This window comes from Seriola aureovittata, chromosome 4 (genome assembly GCF_021018895.1).
Source record: "Seriola aureovittata isolate HTS-2021-v1 ecotype China chromosome 4, ASM2101889v1, whole genome shotgun sequence".
Classification (NCBI taxonomy): domain Eukaryota; kingdom Metazoa; phylum Chordata; class Actinopteri; order Carangiformes; family Carangidae; genus Seriola; species Seriola aureovittata.
Window position 1 is genome coordinate 28,147,236 of NC_079367.1, and position 23,875 is coordinate 28,171,110.

The 23,875-nt window shown below is 39.9% G+C and overlaps 1 protein-coding gene across 3 annotated transcripts; it reads right to left on the reverse strand.

Annotated features, from left to right (window-relative positions):
• Positions 1 to 1,589: 1,589 nt before the first annotated feature.
• On the reverse strand, positions 1,590 to 23,187 carry si:zfos-464b6.2 (uncharacterized). 3 transcript variants are annotated; one of them, XM_056374888.1, is made up of 12 exons: positions 22,997 to 23,187; positions 17,691 to 17,935; positions 16,952 to 17,038; positions 13,280 to 13,451; positions 10,570 to 10,649; positions 8,140 to 8,234; positions 6,174 to 6,390; positions 5,233 to 5,348; positions 5,042 to 5,153; positions 3,510 to 3,711; positions 2,659 to 2,982; positions 1,590 to 2,407 (listed from the first exon to the last, which is right to left on the reverse strand). In XM_056374888.1, exons 4-12 carry the CDS (start codon positions 13,390 to 13,392, stop codon positions 2,269 to 2,271), a joined length of 1,398 nt encoding a protein of 465 aa, XP_056230863.1. In that variant the 5' UTR covers positions 13,393 to 13,451; positions 16,952 to 17,038; positions 17,691 to 17,935; positions 22,997 to 23,187; the 3' UTR covers positions 1,590 to 2,268. The 3 variants fall into 3 exon arrangements, with proteins under 3 accessions (XP_056230863.1, XP_056230862.1, XP_056230864.1); XM_056374887.1 differs by lacking the exon at positions 16,952 to 17,038 and having other exon boundaries at positions 22,997 to 23,014; XM_056374889.1 differs by lacking the exons at positions 16,952 to 17,038; positions 22,997 to 23,187 and having other exon boundaries at positions 8,140 to 8,459.
• Between the last annotated feature and the right edge of the window lie 688 nt (positions 23,188 to 23,875).

Here is a 23,875-nt window from a genome sequence, read left to right on the forward strand (position 1 = left end):
GTATGGTTTTTCAACAACTGTATCTCACAGGAAGATCAGTGGAAAAGTAGCTATGAATATTTACTATACTACAAATTACAGGTACTTTTACAATTTAATATTTCAATTTCTGTTACTTTAAACTTCAGTGTTTTATTTTGAAAGATTTTTCTTTTTTTTTTTTTACCGGATGTCTTGGTGTAGTTGACCCTATTATGAGCATAAATGTACAGTGCCCTCTCATGGTAACATGGTGCGACTGCAACAATGCAATAAATCCGTGTTTGGCAATTGACGTCAGAATTTTTCTTTAAATGTTTTTTATCATGTATAATTCATTACAAGTGTGGAGCCGATAATTCCATGTAAAATCACCTGTGTTTTCTCTATTGGTCACAGAAAAAAAACATTATCATAAATGATAAATTAATATATGTAATAAAACTTCCTCTTAAGACTTTCAAATATTCCTGAAATAATTATGTAATCGCTCTTTGGTGATCACAGGATTCAATGGAAAAAATACAGATATTTATTCTACTTCTTCTTATCATTTTTATTTTTATTTTTAGCAATGTTCCTAATGTTATTATCTGAATGTTAGTATCCAAGCCATGCTCCATGTACATCAAGGAGGCACAAAACCAAATGTTGACAATGTCAACCATACATACTGATATTTTAATTATTTAGGAATAAGACAACTTGGTGGAAAATATTAGATATATTGATTTTAGAGATATATTTATATATGGCTCTGGTACTTGAATTAACAAATCCTCCTGCACTACAGGCCACACTAGATATCTGTGGGGTGTACCCAGCTAACATGTCTCCACCCATAATAAAATGTGTCAGTGCAGGAATTCATAAGTTTTATTGATCCATTGTATTTTATTTTTACCTGGTATTATCAGTGTAAAAGTGGTGTATTTTCCATTCTCAGTAATCAGTCTGCACGTCTACCTATCTACATATCTGTTACCCAGTCACACAGTGGCAACAGACCCTGATACACTTCTGCATTATTTAACAAAGAGTCATACACACATAGTAACGATGTCTTACCTTCTTACCTTAAAACAGATGTTTCTTCTCCACAAGTTTTTAGACAAAAACATTCACCTCTCCTTATTAAAATCCAGAGCTCTGACCAGAGCACATACATTTTTTAATTCTTCAATCTGATCTGAAAGATCCTGTGATACTGAACATTTTCCAACTTAGATTTCCTGCAATTTCTGACAAAAACACATCTCTTCATCATGTGGATCTCAGCTCAGTCATTTTGGTTTAATCCCCATCATGTGTGCAGAATCAAACAGTGACTATTCTGAATCCCTGCACCATGTAATATAGATCTTTAACAAATGCCACCCTGTATATGTTTAACCATTCGCATACATAGTAATGCAAAGAGAGGAGTAAAGAAGTCTTATTTAGAAAGGTGTCACCACAAGTGCTGCCTGGTCTTGTTTCTGTCTTGATACTAGGGGAAATTGCTGTTGACTGTATTTTTTTGGTGAATCGTAAGTGTTTACTGCGCTCTAGTGAACGCAAAGAAGAACTACATGAGGGTGATGTCTCTTGTATTCATGACAAGGGTCCTGTTTAAAGTGCAAATCAGAATTCTTTTATTAAACACAGACTGTGTAAAATACAACTGTCTACAGCTCCAAAACCAGTATTTATCATACAAGGATTTGCTTCAGACAATGATGCGCCACAATAACTTACAAAGCAAAATTCAATTAAAATATTAAAAAAAAAAAAAATCTGCAATAGTTTAATTTCCTTCTTTGTAAACATATTACCCTGACATATACATTGTACATCAGATTTAATTCATATACTTTATAAGTTTGTGTAATTTGAAAGTTAATTTAACTCTGAAACTGAGGTGGTATATTTGCAAGAGATAGAAAACACATTTGAAGACTTTCTCCTTGAATCATTCTAATTAGAATTAATCACTATTCAATCATTCACCCAAGAAAAGTATTGAACAGTATTAAAAAAAGCAAATTTCCTGTAATCTTCCTGTAAGATGCCCCTCTAAAGCTGAAGTGAATTGAACTTTCTCAGCCAACGTGTTACCATGAAAATAAAGTGGGAATCAACAAAGCAACATGTTGTCAGCCTCAATGTGTGAATCCTCACTCACTCACTTTCACTTTGATCCGCGTACATCCATTAAACGATTCAAATATAAAGCTCTGTGGAATCAATCCTCTCCATTAGTTGAATAGACAAGGCACACGCACGCACACACTCACACACAAACTGAGGCTACTGTATGCTGCCCTCTGGTAGAAGTCCACTCTCTCTGAGCACAGTATTGACAGCTGGTGTGAGGTGGGTGCTGTAGTTCAGCAGTCTGCCATCATAGATGAGCTGGTCTGGCTTCAGATCGGGTTGTTTCGCAGCTCTGCACAGACAGAAAGCAGAGACATAACAATTACAGTGTGTCTCCAGACGGGTGCCTGATTTATAGATACGTTTCATAAAATGCATCAAATCTGATCTCACCTCTTCATTCTATAAGGAAAATGCAAATTTGGGTGTTTTTCTTGTGACTACCTGAACCAACAATGTGCAGGAACTGTCTCATAATCTCCACAAAAAAACAGTACAGTCACACACATGATCTGATTAGGAAGTACACAACCTAAAGTCTACCTTGTGTGGTACATTCGTGCTATATTCCTGTCGACCCACTCGCAGCCGTGCTTTGATTCTATTAGCCCGTGGACGGTCGGTGTGAACACGACACGGGGGTTGACAATGATCTTGTAGTTGCTGTAGTGAGTGGCTTTAATGATGGGTTCACAGTACAGGTGATCCAAGATGTTGACCCCGGACACATCCTGCCAGCTCTGTGGGGGTTGAATTTGGGAGTCTGGTGGAGGTTGTGTGTTGTTGTTGGGGAACACGTTATTTTCAAACATGTAACAGCGGTCAGCCTCATATTTGTTCTCCAGCAGTGGCAACAACTCCAACCAACTGGTAACAGAATGATATAAAAAACAATTAATAAATGCTTCATATCGCCCCATAACACACTGAGTTGAAAGCATATATAGCTATAGAAGATATGATTAAAGTGCTGGATTTGTAAATACCTGTAGCCCCTCCTATGAAGTATAGATAACTTGTATAGAACATTTATGAGTAATTATAACATAATTATGAGCATACAAGGACATACTAAGTATAAGTATGCATAATATGAAGTACTTACTCTCATTCAAACAAGTAAAAAAAATAAAAGAAAGCTATAAACTATTTGAAACATTTGAAATTAATAGCTAATAGCTAATAGCTATTTATAATTTTACAAAATTTAACACTTAAGTACTTTTGTTTAAAAAGTCAGTTTTTATTAAATGTTCTATTCTCTACAATATGTACAGAACTGCATTTGCACTGATATATGTATAAAAAAAGTGTTATTTTATCCTATGTGTTTTTATTGAAATATTTCATTTGTCTCATTCCATGTGTGTCGACTCTCATAAATAAAGTCCTACCTGTTGACTGACTGGGGCAGTATGAGCTCGTCAATGTCGTGCAGGGCCACGTATTTGGATTGGTACATGTATCTGTAGGTACAGTCACAGAGAGCAGGAATCTGGCCAAAGTAATGGAGGTCACCTGGACCATGTTCAGGCAACCAGTCTCGCGATACATTCACAAATCTGGAGATAGACCAAGGAATCACCTCCACGAAACCTGAGAAGGGGACATTGGAAGAATTAGATTAGAAGGACACATGAGCAGCCAAATGGCTTTAATTGAGTGTTTTTGTTACATACTTCTGACGTTATCAATGGTTGGCATTTTTTCAGCAATAGCAATGTATTTACATTTTTACAGTTTGCATTGTTAGTCTACCTTTCCTGTACCTGAATCAAATTGCCAACATGATTTATTCATAGGAAATGATGTCGCACACATTAAACAGATAAACCAACCGCTCATTTGTTGTTTTCCGACACTTGTTTACTGCAAGAAGAATTGTGGGACTTATACGGCTAAGTGCAAATTACCAATGAGTCTATAAAAAACAACTGTTCTGGTGGAGTCTCAGTGCTCTCATTTAAACCCTGTTTTCTTGTGCATCCTGGGGGAGGTTGGGGACATGGAGTCTGAGTGGGCAGTGTTCAAGGCCTCCATTGCAGAGGCGTTGTGGTAGACCCAGAACTTGCTGGAGGGATTATATATCCCATCTGGCCTGGGAACGCCTTGGGATCCTGCAGGAGGAGCTGGAAAGCGTTGCTGGAGAGAGGGACGTCTCCAAACTCACCATGGTTGTCCCCCGTCTCTGATCCTGTTAGTGATACTCATGGACAGGATCTCGAGGCGCAGCCAAGCTGAGGGGTGCGTCTGGTTTGGGAACCTCAGAATTTTTATTTTCACAGATGATGTGGTTTTGTTGGCTTCATGAGAATGTGACCTCCAGTGATCACTGGGACGGTTTGCAGTGAGTATGAAGCAGTTGGGATGACAGTCAGCACCTGAGTCCATGGTTCTCAGCCGGAAAACAGTGGACTGCTCCCTATGGGTTGGGGGTGAGATAATGCCCCAAGTGAAGGAGTTCAAATTTCTTTGGGTTTTGTTCACAAGTGAGGGTAAGACGGAGCAGAAGATTGACGGAGGGATCGGTGCAGCGTCAGCAGTAATGTGAACATTGCACCAGACAGTTGTGGTGAAGAGGGAGCTCTCAGACTACCAGTTATGATTTTTCAGCTATTAAGGAAACACAGTGATGTCATGGACCTAACAAACAACTGTGTGCTTGTGTATTTGTCCTTGGCCTGAAACATTGGAACTGCTCTTTATCACTACAGGAAATTCATGAAGGAAGTCAATGCCAGAAAAAGGGTGTTTGGCGGCTCTGCTCACACACAATCATGCGGAGAAAGACAGAATGGAAAAAATGGATGGACAAATGATGGGAAAATAAAATACCCCCGCTGTAATTGCTTGTGATATCAGTACAGACTTTAAAATTCCATTCTGACGCAATCACACACCTAAAAAATAAAACACCATACTCCACCTTTCTGAGTGTAGTAGTCCAGTATGTGCTGTGTTTCAGGGCTGCAGCTGGTCTTATAGACGACAACTCTGTTCACCCCCAGTAACTGCAGCATTTCCAAACTCTGGACCAGCTATAATTGAACAGTTTTGTTTTTTTTTTTGTTTTTTTGGTAGTTTAAGTTTGAATATAACAGTGTTATGTGACATTACCTGCAGCACGTTGGTGAAATCGAACATGGTGGAGATGCAGACGGTGAAGTTGTAAGGAAAAGAGTCAGTTTTCGCCTCCTGGTTCTTCACCTCTAGAAATTCTTGGTCATGTTTATCTAAGAGGCCACAGAAAAGAACCACACTTGGACAGTATGTTCAAATGGGATCAAAGATTGAAAACATAACACTTATTCAGTTACTTATTAAAGGAACTACAGGTTTTACATTGTTCAGCAGCCTGTTGCCTGTTGTTTGATTAGTTCGTTTGAACTTTAAATCAACACTGACTGCTGCATTGTATCTAGTGAAAGCTGTAAAAACAGAGCTTTTGGGAAACATATGACATGACTTTAAGCTGGGGCAGAACTTTATGCTATCACACAATAAACTGAGTTTTGTTTTGTCAGACATCTTCACAACCATAAACCACTGATTTGCTTTGAAGCCACAGTGCAGCACTGAAGCATGGCAATGGCCATTTTCATACCATCCCAGCTCCGTGTGCATATAATCTAAAATATGGTTGAACCTATACATAAATAGTACAATAGGCTATTGACATGAATATGGCACTATTTTTCATGACTCTCCTTTTTTTTTCTAATTGTGCTGTTTAATAAGTGCCATTAAGAAATACAATAAAAAAAGACAGACACTTACTATGTTCTATGACTACTATGAGTTGATAGCTGACAGAAAATTAATCAGCAACAACAAATGATGTGACTAATTTTACAAACATTCATGAGTTCCAGATTCTCACTTATGAGAATTTGGTGCCAATCTATGTGGACATATTTAAAATTTCATCCTCTTGACACTATCAGTATCAGCACAAATTTTCATAGCACCTACGGATATTTCAGTCTTGACCAAAATGGTGGATCAACTGAATGACAGACTGACATTGCCACCTCTAGAAACCCTGAATCTGTCAGTACCTTCAGAATTGGCTGCGGAAGAGGTCACAGCGACATGGGACAGGGTCTCACAGCCTGAGGGGATAGGACACTCGATCTCTGCTGTACCATATGCAAAGTTGAAGTGATCAGTATGGATTTTACCAACACCTTCAGAGATGTGCAGTTGGTCCTGACAACGGAGGTGGCAACGGTAGCTTTGTGTCTCGCTCCTCAGCACCACTGCAAGAACATGAACCTGGAAGACAAGAATGAGGGTTATATTAGAGGGAACTTACCAACCTGTTTATCCTAGTATTTGCTTAATAATTGACTAAATGATTGGCTTGCAGACACTTCTTAAAGGTTCTGTAAACAAGACTTTAAACAATAATACAGCAGCAAACAAGTATTTTCTATGTAAAGATGTAGTGGAGTCATGGCGCCCTGAGCAGAGAATGATCACACAGTCTGAGTATATAATCTGAGTTTCTTCTATTTTAACCATGTCACTTTCACCTCTCACCTGACTGGCTTCAGTCAGTATGTTGACTGTCCCACAAGGAAAATAAGACACTTGATGTGTTGTATGCAAATATCAAGTAGGCCTACCCTGCCTCAGCTCTACCACCACTTGGCAGATCAGATCATAATCTGTTTTTTCTTCAGCCTTCCTACAAGCCCTGGGTACAAGCCCTAATGACTGTTTTGAGTGAACAGATTGGAATGTCCTGTTTGAATCACAGGAAAATTATAACAGCAAGTGTGTCTCAGGGACAGTGATGAGCAGCACTGGGGATCCACAGGGGACTGTTCTGGCTCCCTTCCTGTTCACCCTGTATACTGCCGAATTTAAATACAACTCTGAGTCCTTCCACATCCAGAAATACTCGGATGACACAGCTATTGTGGCGCATATCAGGAACGGAGAGGAAGAGGAGTACAGGGATCTGACAATGGCCTTCAGTGAATGGAGCGACAAGAACTGTCTCCTTCTGAATATCTCCAAGACCAAGGAGATTGTCAAGGACTTTGGGAGGTCCAGGCCCAGCCTTCAGCCAGTCAACATTCAAGGGAAGGACATTGAGGTGGTGCACACTTATAAATACCTAGGTGTGCACCTGGACCGTAAACTGGACTGGTCCCTGAACACAAATGCCATCTACCTGAAGGGGCAGAGCTGGATCTTTTTCCTCAGGAGGCTCAGATCCTTTGATGTCTGCAGTGAAATGTTGCACATGTTTTATCATCAGTGGTGGCCAGTGTACTCTTTTATGCTGCAGTTTGTCCGACATGAACACATAGAGACTGGACAAGCTGGTAAAAAAGGCTGGGTCTGTGCTTGGCAGGAGTCTGGACTCACTCAGGACTGTTGTGGAGAGACGCAGGCAATGTAAGATGGAGGCCATCTTGGACAATACCGACCATCCTCTCCACAACATTCTGGCAGGACAGAGAAGCAGCGACAGAAGCAAACTTCTCATCTCACTGCGCTGCAGAACAGAGAGGTTCCTTTGTTCCCACTGCCATCAGGCAATACAACACCTCAGCCAAAGAAAGTGGACTAATCTAATTATTATTGTTTATTTGTTATTAACTGTTATCATTATTATTATTATTATTATTATTATTATTATTATCAGTGAGCTAATGGACACATGAATTTCCCCTAGGGGATGAATAAAGTATCTATCTATCTATCTATCTTTTTTTGGTAGTCAGTCTGGTAGCGCGTGCACATTAGTGCATGTATGTGTGCGTGTTAGTATCTGTGAGTCCCTCTTGTTAAACTGTTGGAGGAATTTCCAACATGGCTATCAAAAAATGTTTACAGGTTGTATTGGCATGTGGCCTACACAGAATATGTATTTGTAAGCACAAAAGAAATTAACTATGTCTTAGACCGTCACAAGTGCTTCACCCTAACTGAAAGTTTACCGTTCGCTGATGACATTGAACCACAGGGAGTAAAATGTGGTGGAGTGTGTGCCGTGCTCTTGTCACTGACCTCCTTTTGTTTCATACGATGCTCCCGATAAGCTGATACCAGAAACGTCTTCATCCCGTCGACTGCAACGATGGATTCCTTCTCTCTCTGGGGAGCTTCATGAGTGAAAATTGTTATATCAAGTTTGTGCCTGAGCGCTTGACAGTTGTCTTCCCACAAAAGCTACTAAGCTGTACATTTCTTTTGCACTCACAACACAGCAACAGTAAATAAACATGTTTAGGTTGGAGTGATCCCACAATAAAAGGATTATTTCTTATTCTATTAGAAAAAAAGGTTGGGTCAGGTTGGAAACAAACTCCAAACTTGGTGAGACTTATCTGAAAGAGAAAACAACAGACAATGAGTGAAATTATTCCCCAAAATGTCAGGAAACCTCCCCTGACTTCCTGTCTTTGACCTGACTTCCTGAGGTTGTGTGCATGGTTGCTGAAAATTTACTGACATGTCTGGTGCCTTCACGTTCAGTGAGCTCCAAATAAAGAGGTTTAGATCATTCAGAGTGACTGTTGCTTTGTTTACATCCTGCCTGATCCTCTGACTGCTTGTTGATATCAGAAATGAACTTGGCGACAAGATTATCATAATTGACAGTAATGATGTTCAAAACCACAAAAATATAGACCAAGTTGCAATAAATTGGTTTATCCTGAAAAACTGGGGTTCGTGAGTACAATGATATAACAACCAGCAGAGAGGGTAGAAACACTATAAACCACAGCTAACTATAATCTCTCCACACTGCCAGCTGCAGGTTCATTTCCGTAAATAGATAATGAACAGAAAAGAAATAAAACATGTGGATGAGTCATGTGTGGCTGTTGTGGCTGTTCTGAAGTTAAACATGTAGTTTTAATTGGTTACACTTCAGTCACTAGTTCATACTTGTTCTGTTGCACATGCAAACAGACAAAACACAAATTCAGAAAACATTTTCATCGGTTTGACAACAAATGTGCTGCAAATACTCACAACACAGTGGAAGTGTGTGCCATTGGGCCATATGCCAATCACTTCCTTACAATTTGTGTGCAGTACAAACCCCACCCTCCCTCTCCCTGACCTTCCTGTCTCTCTCTCACTGTCGCTATCGAGATTACGGCAAAAAAATAACTTTACAAAAAGGGACGAACCTGCCGCGACGCTCTTGATGTTCAGTGGTTTGTGACTTTTGAAGTTGAAAAGCATTGAACAACAATGCATTTCTGTATCTGGTTGTGCTGTGAGTATTTGCAGTGCTGTCATGTGTTGTCAAATGGATGAAGATGTTTTTCTGAAGTTGTTTGTGTTTTTGTCTATTTGCATGTGTTTTCTTAAGTTGCAGCGTGTTGAGCTCTCAGGGAAGCCGCAGACAACAGAAACAGACAGACGTGTCAATGAGAACAGCTTCATTGAGAATTCAGCTGTATTAAAATACTGTGTATGTGAGCACAGAGAGGAGGAGAGGAGGAAACAGATAAAGAACTGAAACCATGTGATACTACTGTTCTTGCTTGATTGCAGGACGTGCTAAGGTTTTGTAATGCACAAAGAACGCACACAAGTTGTAAGCAGGTGGTTGGCATTTGCAATCTGAGTGCTGCATCTGGGTCTGTTTTGGCAACAAAAATACTCCTATTAGTGAAAGATTGTAGTTTCAGTTGGCGTTTGATGGTAAATATATCCGTCTCTAATCAACCTCGACTATGATCTTTCCTGTACTCTTCAACACGTCCTGTGAGTGCTGAAGAGCAACCACGATGAAGCTCACTGCTTCATGTTGTACTGTGAGAGCAGATATAGTAGGAAAAAGTGAATGAATATTATTGCAGATCATGAACACTTTGCAACTTGGCAGACACATAAATTAAAAAGTAACTGTACATCCTTGCTGCAGTTATATCGACGTGCACTCCAGGCCACACCCAACCACATCTGTCATGAACCTCAACCTCATGATGCTAGTAAAAACTTAATTCCTTATGAGTTCCTCAAAACATAGACGGTGCACATGCAAGTAATAAGAATAAGAATAACAATAATGATAATGTGTATTAAAGTCTTATACACAGTATATCTGAAGAGAAATCTAAGCAGAATGTTTACCCATGCACTTTTTATGCTCACTTCAGCCTTTCTGACTCATTTGATGTACAACATGTTAGTACTGTACATCCTGCATTCAGATAAACTTTGGATCAGACTGAATAACACCAATGATTATCAAATGCTAACATTAAATGCGCTGATGGGTGTAAAAATGAAAAGTGTAAATGCAATAAATACATATATGATAATGAGAGAGTAAGTGAAATATGAGTTTGTGTGATACTTAATGGCTAAGTGAGAACAGGAAGAAGAAGGTTTTGTTTAGGAGAGATATCAGACAAAGACATTTTACATTTCTTAAAAACTTTAACAGTGAACAGGATTCATTAAGAGTTAGTTTACCCATATGTCCTGGATGACATTGTGGAGTCTGACGCTTTGGTTGGTAGGACAGCATCTTGTTTTGAACGGTCCGGTCCGTACTGTGGATCCACAACAAGTGATATGGGTGAGGGCACATGATGTAATCACAGTTTAATCAAGTTCAAAGAACACTATTAAAAGAGGAGGTGGTTGATTATGAAGCCTATTGTTCTGTCACTGTGGCTTTTCTCCATTGTTCAGGTGCTTTTTCAGGGACAAAAGCCTGAAAATGACTGAATGTTTATGTGAGATTGTCTTGTAAAAAAGAAGCCTGCAGGTTGTATGTACTTTATTTTATGCTTCATGTTAGATGCTAAAGAAGAGGAAGAAGATAAGCTGAAGATATAAACTAAGACCATAATCAGACAGGATGTAGTTTTTGTGAGAGGCCTCTTTTACGTTTGTTTTCTATAGGTAGTATGCATTTTGTGTGCCGCTTTTCCACACTGTGCACTTCACGTTTTTAAAGGAGCGCTCTGAAAACCTCACACTGAAAAAAGTTTAACTGAGAGCAGAAAAACACCCAATCAATCAACCACCCAGTCATTTGGAGTTTTTCCCATTGTTAAATCCAATAAAGAGAGAAACTAACAATCAAGTGATGGCTGTTGCTGGATACCTGCAGCTATATGACTTAACCAACCGCAGCTACCATGGTTTGGACAGAAAACAGCAGGTCTGGAGGCAAATTAGTGTAGTACTTTGACATTTCAGGTTTTTTTTCATTATCAGATCTCAACTCGACAGATCACAAAAAACTCCCTACTTTGTGTTTATCTTCAGCTATTGAGCTATTAAGGCTCAGCAAGGAACAAGGTCTGAGTGACGAGCAGCTTATTCCTGTAAATAAACAGTGTATTGTTGCACTGAGATGTTTTAAAGGTTCATATACCAACTGTAGTTAAAGGTAGATGTCCATGTGTTGTTTGATTCTAAAGCAAGTCTAGTTTCTATATTAATACTGTGAAAGTATCAAGGTGTCCACCAGAGATGAGACAGACCCCATGCCACTTCTCTGAACATACTGGTGAATTTAAACAGCGGCATGGTCAAACACATATTAGCAATCACAGACCATCTGGTACCAATAATGTCTCAATAATCTTAGATTTATCAATACTGAGCCACAACCAGTCTCCCTTCCTGTCACAGATCCCCAACAGCTGAAATTACCTCTTTTGAATGTCAGATCATTGGCTAACAAATCCTTCCTGGTTAATGATCTGACAACTGAATTTAAGATAAACACAAAGCTTAAATTCAGTTGTCAGATCATTAACCAGGAAGGAACTGTATGTTTTTAGTTGAGGCCTGACTAAACAGCACTACTGCTGTATCAACACTGACAGAGACTTGTCCTTGCCTTGTTCTTCAATAACAAAACTGCTTCAATCAGAGCCAGTATTACTGCTGATGTTAACACAGATGATCTCAGTGAACCCTGTAAAAAAGATGTTGCCATGGGAAAATTCACCTGTATTACTTTAACTGAGCTTTGCAGGGCTGTCACTGAGTGTAACTCCTCTACCTCATGTATTGACCCTGTACCAACAGCATTTTTTAAACGAGTGTTCAACAGCGTTTCAAGTCATGCACTGAACATTATCAATATATCGCTTCAAAATGGCATCTTTCCAGATGTCATTTCAAAACAGCTGTTGTAAACTTTTACTAAAGAAACCCAACTTCTTAAAAACACAAATAAACATCTTCTTATGGATCAAATAAAACACAGGCATAGTGTACAATATGGGAGGCGTGACAGCTTCTACAGCAGACGCACATATGTCATAAAAATGTCTAACCATGTCATCAATATGTAAAGATGATGACCCATTCTGATTCAACACAGAGAAAATAAAAGAATATGTAGCTATAGACTGACTGTTAATGAGGTGACATTTTACAGTGTGCTTCTGAGTTATGTCTGTTTAAATGTAGTTTGTGGTGAAAAGTGGATGAGCATATATATCCTGTGGTGAAAATACATTCAATTGGAATCAGATGTATTAGCATAAAGCCTGCTGGCTACATGTGCTGCGTGCACTTACAACAGCAACGGTAAATCAGTGGCTGTTACACCCATCCTGGAAAGTGCAAGACAAACAAGAGCACCCAGATGTGTCAGATAAGAATGAAACTCATCATTAAAATACCAGAAACTTGGAGAGAGGGAAGCTTCTATTCTAATCTAATCTCATCTAATGCAATCTATTCTATTCTAATCTAATCTATTGTGTTCCTTTCTTCAGGAAAAAGACCCAGTGGTGAAACAAAGACGGAAGCCTGGTAGTGTAGCCGGATCAATATTTCAGCTGTTACAATTTCCCCCATTTATTTCTAATACTAAAATGTCACACTTTTAAAGAATAGAGTGAATGAACTAGAGCGCAAAATCTGAAAATATCACCAGGTGGAGCACTGAAGTAAGAAGTTCAACTACAGCACTTCTGTGGCTAAGATTTTCCTCTCCTGCCATTGCAGCAGTAACCCCATGTATCTCCCTTCAAACAGGTCGAAGGAGATGTTGGATATGTTATATGCTCTGTGTTTTTTTCACCTTAATTTCAAGATGTTTTTTAACGCCAAATTTAATGCTGCAGTTGGAGTTGCTTGAATGAAACTCAGCATATTTCAATATTTGACTCACTGTCATTCTGAAGCAGATCAGACTAGTAATATCACCCACCTGAATCTGAGATGCAGGGTGACAGTGAGGCTGCTGACGATGAATATGGTGCTCACCGACCATTTCAATATTTTCCGTCGAGGATGCTGAGGATTGTGGTCCATCACAAACATATAGTCTCAGTTCTGCTGGTTTTGGCTCAGATACGTCTCCCTGATCCTGGTGGAGAAACCTGGACAAGCAGAAGGTAAGGTCAGGTGACACGCTTCAGCTGTTCTTATACTCTCAGTGGAGGATCCGTAGAGCAGCGGTTCCCAACCAGTTGGCCAGGGCCAACTGCTGGGCCGCGAAGGTATTGGAAGTGGGCCGACAAATCATTTCCAAAACAGTACACTTTGGGTGAAAAGACGTAATTATATATATAAAAAAAAATGAAATGATCTTTAAAAACATTATAAATATTTTAAAAACTCCATTGTTTGTTTTTTTCCTCATATAAAGGCCTTTCACTGTGATAAGCCAAAGACTGGAACTATTATGTTTTCACCACCACATCAAATATTGGTTTGCGATGTCAAATGTCAGTGGATTACATCCACGGCAAAAACTCATGAGTCACAAAAGCCATTGCTTTGGAGAAGAGGCCAGTCAGAGGTGACAGTGAGATAATAATCACCTCCTCTGATAAGCTGTCCATCTGTTTCGCAGCATATAGTTCTCTCTTCCTGAAAAGAATTATTATCATTCATGTATGTGTACCATCAATGTATCATTATTACTAAAGGAGGCAGAGGGAAAACAAAACCTAAGACACACCAAGCAGGAATATGCTTGCTCTGTTCTTGGATACATAAGCTTCTGTACTGAAACTGTCACAACTCACAGGACAATCAAAGTGTTTCCCAACCAGAAGCCATGGATGAAGGAGCGGGATGCACATGGTCTGCATTTAACACAGTTAACCCACAACAGCTGGTCAGCAAGTTGAACAATCTGGGCCTTGGTTCCTCACTGTGCTCATAGGTTATGGACTTTCTTACAGACCGCCCTCAGCAGGTCAGAGTCGAGAGACACACCTGCTCCACCATCATCCTGAACACAGGACCCCCACAGGGTTGTGTTTTGAGCCCAATGCCTCACTCTCTTCACCCATTATTGTGCCCCGATCCACCCATCCAACTTAATAATAAAATTTGCAGACGACACAACAGTTGTTGGTCTGATTACTAGTAATGATGACACGGCCTACAGGATACACACACCCACACCTACACATTTATGGAGAAGCAGTGGAGAGTGTGGACAGGCTGAGGTTCCTTGGAGTCACTCTGACAAACCAACTAACATCGACCTCAAACACCTCAAGCCTCGTTAAAAAAGCTCAACAGAGACTGTTGTTCTTGAGGAAGCTGCAACAAGCCAAATTGCAGAACTGTGTAGTGTGAAAGCTGCACAGCGGAAAGACCGCACCATGTGGTGAAGACTGCCCAGCGCATTGTGGGGCTGGAGGTCCCACACATCAACGGTATTTAGGCCGACCACCTGAGAAAGAATGCCACCAGCATCGGCACAGACTCTACTCACCCCACACCCATGACTTTGACTGAAAACTCCCCTAACCACTACAGACTCAGTATTGCACCGCGAGACCCAGTAATATATATATATATATATATATATATATATATATCCACACATTTTTGCACATTGCAACACTATGCTGCTACTCTGCTGCTACGTGTCTATACTGCTGTTCTGCAAACACCACAATGCACTTAATAACTTTCAATACTAGCATTTATTGGAGATGTGTTTTTTTCTATGTGTATTTTTATTGGGCTGTTATTGCAGAGATGCCACTTGAAGTTTCGTTACTATACTATACTTTGTATAAGACAATAAAGACTATTCTGATTCTGATTTTGAAATGTGCTCCCATAACGAGAATAAACAATACACACTGAAGTGCAGATTTTATAAATACAGTATTAGGTGCATCCCAGTGTGAACCTATAGTCTTGGTTTGCCGCAGCAGAACTAATAAACCAACAAAATCAAAGAGACTCTCTTCCTGTAAAAAAACGAGCCCATAGGTCGTCTGTGCAGCAGGTTATTATGACTCGTAGTTAGGTTTTGTTGCTAGGCGACATCTAATGGTTGTAGTAATGATGACAAGAGCAAAGGTAAAAGTGTGGTGACGTAGTATAAAGAGAGACAAAGTCCACGTCTGGAGGAGGCTGTGGTGGATGGTTGGATATGACACAGGAGAGCGGTGTTTGATTCCCATGTGAAACTAGCTATTTGTATTGTAACCATGACAACAAAGAACGTGTAATGTTGATCAAATCCTGGTCTTTTCCGAAACCAAACCGAGTAGTTCTAGCCCCTAAACCTAACCAAGCTATGACCGTTATTCTACTAACCATGACAACAAAGGTAGGTACGCAGCTGTCGGTACAGTCCACATGTTTATCACTGTTACTATGACAACCGAGGTTCTGTTCACATGCCACTGTGGGACAGGAGACACTCCTATGGGTCGTATCAGAGGGTTGTGTGTGGTTGTTCAGGTTGGAGCAGTGGTTGAAATCAAAAGATCAAACAAAAAAAAACATTATGATATTATCACCTTACAAAGTTGGTAAAAATGTTAACAAACAACTGCCTCTCTACACATTCAGCAGACACAGAGCAACATTTGCATTCATTGACAGCCTTGTTTCTGGCCAGGACAATGAATGCACGTCCAAAACTCACTCTCCACCAACCCTCTCTAGTAGCCAACATGTCTCCCTCTCTTCAACTTTCTTCACTACAAACATCGCCTTCAACATTACATCTAGACGTTTGACACATTGTTACTATAAAAGCTCTGGTTAGTGCAGCTTCAAGGAGAGTGATGAGAACACACCCAAGCACATTTTGCTGTGCAGTGGTACATGAGAAAACCAAACACAGGAAGTGAGAGAAATGTTGTTCTCAAGTTGAATATATCACTGCTGGAGATTGTAGTTGATATTGTTGATATCACAGTTTGTTTCACTGCAAAATAAGTCAGCACAATTTGAGAGATTGGAATGCATATGTCTCCTTAGAAGCATTCATCCACTTTGCAATGCAAATTTTACAGAATTACACTATTACAATTAAAATATGAACAAATTACTGACAAGAAATTAAACTGAACTCAATAGACCTGCCGTAGCTCTGCCTTAAACTGGGTGCATGCATCAAGGTCCAGTGCTGCAGAGGCGATTGCCGTTAGGTTCTGCCTCTTTGCCTAGAACAGAAGACTTCTCGTGGCTTTAATTTTGTTCTGAAGGCCGAACCCACAATGGAGACTATTACCAACGCCAATGCAGCCAGAGGATGGCTCTCTGGAGGATCTGCAGATCCCATAAGCACTCGCTTCAGGAATGCCCGCAGTATGGGCTCCTTCTGTACCAAGGGCGCAGCTGCACCCCTCTAGGCAGTGGCCACAGGCCCTCTGTGAGTGCACTACGATGCCAGTGTGAGCAAAATGGACCAGGTCTGTGCGTCTGCCTGCGTCATGCCATAGTACCGGATCCCGCTGTTTTACCTGCTCTAATCTGTCAAAATGTAATCGATTGTAATCTTCAGATTTTCCTGTCATTGTTAAAGAAATTCAGCCAATGAGGGGAAATATTCGGTTAACGGTTAAAACTGATTCAAACTTGTACCTTCTTTGGAATTAGTTGGAGAAATACTTACTATTTAATGCCTTAAATTATTGATTGTCCAACTGACTTCTTTTAAGGTCAGGCATCAGTTTATTCTGAAAATCCTGTCAGCAGCAGCCTGTGCAACAGAGATCCAGACAGAGATGGGTGAGCTCTGGTTTCCTAGTGAAAGATGGTGCCATAAATTCAAGAGCTGAATAAAAAATAGGTTTCTTTTCTTTAAAAAAAACAACAACAACAAAAAAACAACATAATTTAAAGCCCCGGTTTATACGCCTGTTTATCAATCCAAAGGGACTTTCAGGGGGCGCTTCGTTGAACAAAAAACACGTTTTCATTTGACTGTACATTAGTTTAAAGGTCGTGCTGAGAAAATGTTCGCTACACAAATGACTTGAGTAAACGTCCGGACTGTTTCGTGACACTGGGTTTCTCCTGAAGAGCAAAGAGAAACTAAACGCATCACGTTTATTCATGCCAGTGGGACCTTGTTAAAAACACCAGTTAGACTCCGTGTTGTTGAGTACAATGTACAGTCTAACGGGACAGTTACCTGAATATTAGAAATGATGGGATTGTACAGCACAGCACCTCAGTGTCTCTAAGTTACATTAATATTTTTTATTACTTTAAATATTCAGTTTACCATGAGTAAAACACAGTGAGCACGTTTGAAATAGTTTCTGTTACCATAGAAAATATTTTTAATGTTTTAACGCACCTGCAAGCACGAAGTCAAGCATTACGCCGAGCCTCACATCATAACTTACCGTCCTCATGCAGACGTACATACTGAGGAAAAGTGTCTTGAATTTTCCATTTCGGCTGGTAAAGGCGGGATTATTTGATAAATAAAAAAAAAAAAGTAGATTTAGACATCCAGAGGTCTCCGTTGTTGCCTGCTTGATCGCCAGTCTGCAGTGGTGTAAGATTTGCACGTATCTTTTACCGATTAAGATGAAAACAAAGGTGTTTCTCAGCCCGCAGTCAAAACCGTGATGCGCTCAACAGGCTCCTGCAGGAGAGGAAGAGGAGGAGAAGGAAGTTTTATATTAAAGTAAAAGTGCCAATCTAGTTTAAATGTTTATACATAGTTTACATGTTTAAATATAGAAGAAATGGCTGATGCTGTTGGCTGACAAAAACCTCACTTCCAAAATAGTTTAGTTTAGTTTTGGCACAAGTAATAAAAGAGACAATAAACAAGACGAGATCAAAAGTTAGTACTGTGCCTGGTCTCGGCCAGTTTCACTCCCGCAATACGAGCAAATAAACAACAAAAAGAATATTTAAAAGTGTACTGTAGAGAGTGGAAGGAGATGAATATTTATTAGGCAGTTATGACGGGTTTAGACAAATTATTATATAGCTACAGTAAGTTTATAATAAAACATATTATGTATAGTTATATTATTGGAGGTTTTAGCTTTAGCCAACTAAAGCAGTCCTAAGTCTAATATTTTATTACAGTTTTAACCCATATGGAAATTTCACCTCTTTAAAAGTGTAATTTTATGCAATAAAATATACATAATATATGAAATATTTTCATATTAGAAAAGACCTTAAACCCTTTAATTTACAGGCCGCTAATTATGTAAGAGTTACGTAGTACTTATGTAGTAATGTGAAGAAATGAACAAGCAGTAACAGGCAAGTAAAATCAGAATATTGACAAGTTGTAGTAAAATTACCAGGAATTACTGTAAAAATATTGGATAATTACAAAGCAAAAGTGAAGCAGAATAAATAATTATATGGGAATGAATTGTTATAGTAGGTAGTATAGCCCACATACAGGGTGAGACAGGAGGGTCGTTTCTGTATAGGCTACCTTTAATATCTATATAATTAATGTCCCTTATTGCATTGTAAAGACAGGCTGTTAGCAGGTGATACAAAGTCTCATATTTCACCGTCAGTATGTCAACATCGTTTCCTCGACATAGCCAAGTTCTTTTCAGTGTAATAAACCTGAATGTTTTTGTAATTTCCACAGTCTTACCTTCTGATAAGCCAAGAGGAGTAGTAGCCACTGCACTCACGGGAATGTCACAGTAATTAACCCATAATTACCTTGTCACTGCCTGTAAAGTGTCGTGCCCGTTGTTCATTTGTAATATATGGGTAGTTGCAACATGAGCAAAGTAACAAGAATTACTTTTTCATGTGTTTTCCAAGTGTCGCCTGGACAGTTACACATTTTATTTAAATATGCAAATACTTTTTAAATATTACATGAAGACGGGGAAGGGAAATGTCTGTAAAGTGTAATGTGAAAATACAGGTCATTCCCTTATGATAGAGGACGACATGGTCAAGATAATCACCTTCACATGCTGTGAACTAAAGTGAAATCCATCAGCATATGTTGGTTGTTTTTACAGTTTGTATGGCGTGTATAAAGTGCTACATCAGACTGAGTTGTTGCTGAGTAGTGCCTCATAACTTCATCATTATATCACAATAAGTTACCTCACAAAAATCAGAGTCAGCAGGTAAGCAAAGTATTTTAATCATTATATTCAAGCCACATGCGCATTTATATTCACAAACATGTTATTTTTGTCACAACCAGACTTCTACACAGGACGCAGATGCAGGGTATCAGAGTCTTTATTAGTAATTCCGGTTTAATTCCAAGGCAGAGAAAAAAAGCAGGCTATGAAATATTATCTATGACGTGCTTCTTCACGAAGAAGCAGGGTTAATCAATACCAAAAAATAAAAATCACTCCAATAAGAGAGGAAAAAAGACTACATGGAACATAAACAGAAAATCACTCTAGCTTCAGAGGAAAAAGGAACAACAAAAAAAAAAAGAAATAGAAACAACAAAAAAACTCTCCTTAAAACTGGAGGTACTATGATATAAAAAGGTAAGTAAATAAAAATCACTCCACACGGAGGAAACAAAAGGCTATGCAAACATTAACAAGGAAATTCAACTAAGATATAAAACTTACAACAAAAAAATCTCTCACTTGGAGGAAACCGACAAGAACTGTGATCCAAAACTGTGACGACGGCTGCGGTGAACGCACATGAACCAAGACGAACACACTGGCACAAGACAAGGGGAGACGCAGACTATTTGAACACATGAGGGTAATGAGGAGCAGGTGAACACAATCAGGGAATCAGGGAAGACAATCAGACCGGTGACACATGAGGAAGGGCAAGTGACCTGAAACGAGAGGAGAGTTACCTCTTTCAAAATAAAACAGGAAATGACAAGACAAAAAAGACCCAAGACAAGACAACCCCACCACGGTGTGACAATTTTCTGATGCGTTAGTTATGATGATGACTTAAAAAGGAATGTAATAAACAGAATATCATTTTGGAATTTGGTATATTTACAAAACTATAAAAGCTCTCTTGGTTTTTTGTTTTTGTGTTTGCTGCACATTTCTGAACCAGGTCCTCGGTGTGCTTTGCTAATCCTGCCCATCTCTCTGGCTCGTTCTTTATTCTTGACAATTCCCATATGGGCCTCCGGAGTTTTCTCCAGCATTTCTTCGCTCATCTTCATAGACACAACCAGTTTGACATTGAACTTTGGCTCCATAACCCAGGCCATCCACCCTGTATTTTTCTCACCAGTCTCAGTTCCTCATCCATAATTGCTGACACTTCTCTGAAACCGGAAACATTTGAACTATGTATCTCCTCCTTGTCCTGTCCAGCCTGGCTCTGCTTAATGCATCTGCAATGTACATTTCCTCACCGGGCTTGTCTCTCACCTGTAGATCTTATTTGTGTCAGCTCATCAGCATCTGCGGCCTCATGGAGTGACTTTTTGAAAATGGTCTCCATCGGTTTGTGATCTGCCTCAACCCGAACACTTCACTCATACAAGTATAGCCATATACGATCGCGAGCTTATCTTTGATCACAGTCTGTCAGTGAGCCTGAGCCGTATGCCACAGGTTTCCTTCCTGCAGGATCATTCTGGCATCCACCGACAGTTTAACTGACTCTTCAGCATCATATTTCAACACTGGTGTGTTACTCACAAACTCTTTCAGTCGTGTGAAGCTCCTTTGTTGTTCGCACTCTCAGTGCTGGATGGTTTCTCCTTCCAGGAGCTTTGTGAGTGGTGCAGAGACTTCTGAGAGATTTGGGATGAATGTCATCATCTACTGCACCATCCCCATGAATCTCTTAATGCTTAATGTTTATGTCAGGTTTCACTCCGTCTCCCTCTGTAGTTGATTTCACTGAGTCCAATTTCGCATCGTCTCTGTTTAGCTGCAAGTTTATGCTTCTCATTTGACTTAACAGCTTCCTCAACCTGTTGTCATGCGAATCTGTGTCTTTAAGGCATATCCTGATCTTTGTAGGTTTTACTTGGGTCACCTTGCTGCTGACCCATTCCGTGGGTTCTGTCCGTTTTACTACGACACCAAGGCTTTCCATCCTTTAGCCCCCTCTCACTGTCTCTGTCAGGGCCACAGGGACTTTACTGGTGGAACTTCCAGGTTTACTTGAATATGGTGAACTCCAGGAACACAGTCCTGTGAAGAAATCCTTTTATTCACTCAAAATGTCTGTCTGTGATTTTTCTTTCCTGTCTATAGATCCTTCTAAACATCCCTCGTTCAACACTACACCAGCTCCCCCTGACATCTTGCTTCATTACTTAAAAGTCCACATCATATTGTACTAAATTTTACAGAAAAACACTTTATGACACAGATGTAACTAAACAGTTACCTGTATATTATAAATAACACAACTGCACTCAGTATTTCTAAGCACACACACACATATTACAGTAACTGGATGTACCTGCACAGTAGTACTCCATTAACACACTGTGTTAATGACAATTAAAACAATAACATCTAAAATTATATAAAAACATTGTTACACCATTGGTAAATAAGATCAGCTTTGCTGGGAATGTCCAGTCCCAGAGGAACAACATGGATGAACTCCAGGGATACGTTTGGTGTCAGAAGGACCTCAGAGACGGCTGGGTGAAGGCCTTCACTGAGACAGCTGTTCATTGATGGTTTTGGAGCGCCACTCCGCCTGGATTGTAAAGCTGGGGTGACGGGGAAAACTCAAGGTGTATGCTCATATTTTAACAAAGGCTACTGCAGCTCTGTGACTGTCAGACGACGCGTTTGCACGCCAGATGTTGAGCTTCTGTCTGTATTTTTATGCCCTTTTTACCTGCCCCGTGAGTTTCCACAACCTTTTATAACAACTGTGTACGTCCACCTGAAGGCAAACGCAGCCTCAGCCTCTAGCACTATATTAGCAGTCAATTTCACCTGAAGCACCAAACTTCATATTGGGTGAGTTTTAGCATGTCTCTCTGAAAAAGACACTTTCTAACTTTTATCAATATGTCTCATGTTCGACCAGGCGGGATAAGACATTAGATCTTTGTTAGGGATCACTTAAGAGAAAACGTTTGGGCTTTGTCCGAAGATGAACTGTACAAAATTAAGACCATGTAGCTTTATCATGTCGCTGTAGTGCTGACAAAAATACCACTACTAAATTTTTGCATCCAACTGTAAAGAACCAGTATGAAGAATACATTGAAAAAAGACTGATTTTTTTAAGGTTAGTATTTGTATGTTATATACCAAATTTGGAGACAAAATAGGATGAATAGATGTGAAAATACAACGTTCAGAGTGGTGGAAATTCTAGTCTGGTGCTAATGGGGTTGGCCTATACAGTTTTAGTTGATTTCGTTTCTTCACTTTGCGATTTTTGCTTCCTTCTTCAATTGAGAATGAAAGGTGCCAATGTGTTTGAGCCGTCTGTCTTTAGGATGCAAATAAATAATAATACTGAATTCCTATAAGGCGTTTCTTACATTGAAATACACAGTAGAATATAGCTAATGAGAAGTCACATTCACACACACACACACACACACACACACACACACACTGGGTTTAAGGTAAAATCTATCAACAACAGTTAAATTACTGTGGAATTTGTCACAACCGTCTGTGATCAGAGGAGAAATCTGAGGGACTTTGATCTGTTTACTTACCAGTCTAAAAGAAACGTTGAGTTCAGCATCACACTTCATTCATTTACTCACCAACAGCTGTTTCCAGAGGTGGAAGGCAACGGAAGTGGTAACTCTTGTCTCTATCACATCTTTTCTTCTTCTGAAGTTAGCATGCTAACCAGCTAGCCCCGACTTTCCAATAGCGACTCACTGTAGCCTCCAATCCGCCCTGAGGACGTAGTGCTGCTCAGAGGGCTTATTGTAACACCTTGTCTTGTAAACAAAATGATGGCCGAAACTCTTGTCAAGAGACAACCCCCACCACCTGTTCCCCGGCAAGGAAAAAAAACACATTCAGTGGCTGAGAAAACTGCCACTTAAACAGCGTTCAAATAACATTCAGGTCAAAGGAACTGCACGACATGGAGAGTGCACAAAAAACGTGTGCACATGTGAGCAGGGACTGTAAACCAGCTTGAGTCTCTGCACACGCAGACTGTGCATGAATTTGTGACAGATCCGAAAGGAAGTTTGTGTTGTGTATGTGTGTGTGTGTGTGTGTGTGTGTGTGTGTGTGTGTGTGTGCGCGTGTGTGTGTGTGTGAACGTCACAGACATCCTCTGTCCTCTATACATCAACATCCTGTGTGTCTGGAGGGTGAGAATGTCATGTCCATCTGTTTTTGAGGGACAACAGGAAAACTTCAGGGTCATAGTCCAACTCTCGCGACAAGGGCAGGTCAACTACTGTTACAATAAGGGAAGGGAAGAAATTAATGGTGGTGGTGTTATAATGGTGGAGAGAGCAGATGTAGAGGATAAGGGTTTTCATGGCTTTTCCTCTCTTTCTGAGAGCAGCAGAGATTCTTGAGTGACTGTGTAGTCAGTCTATATCAACAGGGGTGGATCAGGCAGTGGGAGGGGTCCATAGTCCATTACAGGGCACTACTTTCACTTTTCTGTGTGGCCA

Bases quoted from the DNA above. Each gene is read 5' to 3' on its own strand.
- si:zfos-464b6.2 (XM_056374888.1), bottom strand. From the start codon at position 13,392: ATGTTTGTGATGGACCACAATCCTCAGCATCCTCGACGGAAAATATTG. The intron at 3,712-5,041 runs GTGGAGTATGGT...TCCCCTTCTCAG, and splicing joins GGACTACTACACTCAGAAAG to GTTTCGTGGAGGTGATTCCT. The intron at 2,408-2,658 runs GTAGACTTTAGG...CTGTCTGTGCAG, and splicing joins GCACGAATGTACCACACAAG to AGCTGCGAAACAACCCGATC.